This window comes from Poecilia reticulata, linkage group LG17 (assembly GCF_000633615.1).
Source record: "Poecilia reticulata strain Guanapo linkage group LG17, Guppy_female_1.0+MT, whole genome shotgun sequence".
NCBI classification, from domain to species: Eukaryota; Metazoa; Chordata; class Actinopteri; order Cyprinodontiformes; family Poeciliidae; genus Poecilia; species Poecilia reticulata.
The window spans coordinates 27,720,479-27,723,450 of record NC_024347.1 but is presented as its reverse complement, the minus strand read 5'-3'; the positions used below and the strand labels follow the sequence as shown (position 1 = coordinate 27,723,450).

The following is a 2,972-nucleotide window of genomic DNA, read 5'->3' as shown; positions in this document are numbered from 1 at the left end:
TTTTTTTGTTTCTATTGTAACAAATCATATTGTTACTGCCACCCATTTTTCCTGAAATCAACCATTTATTTTGTTTTGTTGACATTCAGATTGTTTACATCACACCAGATGTTTCACCATCTGATTATGTAATTTCTAAATATTAAATGATTGATCATCTGATCAGTTACTTAGTACTTGTGTAAACTCTTTACCAAATACTTTTGTAGTCTTATTGAATAATTTCTTGGACGGCTACTTTTTACTTTTACGTGAGTAAAAATATGTTGAAGTGTTTTTACTGTTAGTACAGCGTTTGTCCACCTCTACTCATACACTATAAAATAAATCTATGGGGGATCAATTCTTTGATACTTTCATCACAGACCTGCTGTTGTCTATCATCTGCTGCAGGGATAAACTTCCTAACAGCTGCAACATTAACCAAACAAACTTGTTACAACCTGAGGTTTTTGTGCTTTAGTTTGTTGAAGTGTTATATTTATTTGGGTTTTGTTAATTTGTTTCTGTTCAGGTCCAAACCTCCTGCACTATGGGATTCCTCTCCATCTTGGTCCCACTGTGGGTGACTTCGAACTGGACCTGATCCATGAACCTGATCGTTACAGGATCCGTGGAGATGAGCTGGGTGGGTTCAGGTTTATCTCGTGGTATTTTACTTCTTTTCTCCACATGCAGAATTAAATCTTGATTAAAGAATAAACTAATTTATTTCTGTCTTGATGCACACTGAGCTGTGGATGCTGAACTAGTCTAGTTTGTAGTTTCAAAATAAAATATTGACTTTGTGGGCTGCACAGTGGTGCAGTTGGTAGAGCTGTTGCCTTGCAGCAAGAAGGTTCTGGGTTCGATTCCCGGCCCCGGTCTTTCTGCATGGAGTTTGCATGTTCTCCCTGTGCATGCGTGGGTTTTCTCCAGGTGCTCCGGTTTCCTCCCACAGTCCAAAAACATGACTGTTAATTGGCCTCTCCAGATTGCCCCATGGTGTGAGTGTTGCCTTGTGTTGCCCTGCGACAGACTGGCGACCTGTCCAGCGTGACCCCGCCTCTCGCCCGGAACGTTAGCTGGAGAGGAACCAGCACCTCCTGACCCCACTGTGGGACAAGAATGTAAAGAAAATGGATGGATGGATGGATGGATATTGACTTTGTTGATTTCTGTTTCATTCAGTCATCAGCCTTCAGGAACTTGGGCTTGTTCTCCGTTTCTGTTCTGCTGCTGGAAACATTGGATTGGATCCGACCCGTGGAGCTGTTCGGATCTCGGTCCAGGGTTTCCTGTCAGGTGAGTTCAGAGCAGAAACCTGGTTGGGAAACACCTGAAATCTTTGTGCTGAAATCTGTCTGTGCTCTACAGTTCTGCCACTGCTGGATGGAAACAACACTGGACCTCACTGGACCTTCTGGCCTCAGAATAATTAGAAAACTGGACAACCTGCTGCAAGAGGTGATAGTGAGAATTATCAGCATAAACATTCAAATATTTGTAAAAAAAACAAAACAAAACTGTGGTCTGCAACAGATATCGGTCAGCTACCAAACACTGTTCTCCAACACGTAGTGCGTATATTTTATTTCTTATTGCTGGTATAAGAGGATGGAATATCTCTAGACATTACAAAATAGGTTTCCTTCCTGAAAAGACGAGTTTAGACTTTCTGGTAAATCACACTCTAATAAAATACTTTGAAGATTTACCTGACAGCGACGATAATGTTTATTTAATCAGAGAAATGCACCAATAAGGCAACTAAGGCAAAACATGTTAAAAGCTTCTCATAATTAATCTTCTATTTGGGTCAATTACAGGTTTGACTGTAAAGTCAAACCTCATTTTGGGGGATTTGCATCAAACAAATAAAACATGTGAAAACAGTAAAAATACAACTTATTCTAACATCACTTTATCGTTCTGATTCACACTCCCAGCTGCTACATTTCATTCATTAAACTTTTTCTTCAGTTTAATCCCATTTAAAAATAGTTTCTATAGTGACTTAATTTTCCACCACCAAATAAATGGAAATTTATTCACAAATTCAGAATTATTGTAATAATAATTATAAATATTATCACATATATTACAGGATTAATATATAATGTAACTTTCTATTTTTTTCAACGTACGGCTGTCAAAATAAACTAAAATGTGTTTTCTTTTTCTTTAAGGGTGAAAATTGTTCCCCGATTCACATTAACATCGTCTCAGCGCTATTTTTTATGCCAAACTAATTAGTATTTTTTCTGGTGACAAAATGATTTGTTGTTTGCAGATGTTGTGATTAAGTAAAATTATTTGTTTTGGAAAATCAGAAAATATAAATTTTAAATACACCTTTAATTCTTCATGTGTCAAATAATATATAAACTTTTGCACCTTCAAATGCCTTGAAGTGCCTTGATATCATTATGTTAATCAGGATGAAAAAAGTGTTTCCCGTTAATAATTGCAGAAATGTTGATGTTCAGACCATTAATTTTCTGTTGGATAAATGTTATATTATCTTTTTCTACTTATTAGTTTTCATTCTAAATAATGTAGTTATCTATAAAAGTATCTCTTCTGTTTATGAATAGTGTGTGGATTTAGTAGAAACTTGTGTCACATATTTGTTTCATGTGGTTGTAAAACCACCCCCGCTCCAGGACGCCAGCAGACAGAGTTGCTGGTGTCAACAATGCATGCTGACCATTACCTTATAAGGAGAAGAAGGCCAGTTGGGGGCATCTGGAGAAGGAAGAGGAATACATACTGTAAACCAGTTTCAGCCTGTTTGCTCCCCCACCTTTAGAAACCATTTGTAACCAGGGCTTTTCCCCAAATAAAAAGCGGGGAGAGCGGAATGCAAGCCAGAGTTTGTTTGGGGCATGTGACTGGTTGCATCTCCGAACACCTCTCCTCGCAGCGAGTTGAATTCTAATCTCTGTCTCCGTGTTTCTTTTGCAGAGTTATATACTTATGTCAGGGGTTAA

At 37.9% G+C, this 2,972-nt stretch overlaps 1 protein-coding gene across 1 annotated transcript in view; it reads left to right on the top strand.

Annotated features, from left to right (window-relative positions):
* The first annotated feature begins 529 nt into the window (after positions 1–529).
* The window catches only part of LOC103479932 (uncharacterized), a 27,092-nt gene continuing 24,649 nt past the window's right edge, over positions 530–2,972 (top strand). Inside the window, exons 1-3 of the mRNA XM_017309901.1 lie at positions 530–628; positions 1,171–1,284; positions 1,357–1,452. Of these exons, the coding sequence (XP_017165390.1) occupies positions 590–628; positions 1,171–1,284; positions 1,357–1,452 (249 nt within the window). The 5' untranslated portion in view covers positions 530–589. The remainder of the gene's footprint in view (positions 629–1,170; positions 1,285–1,356; positions 1,453–2,972) is intronic.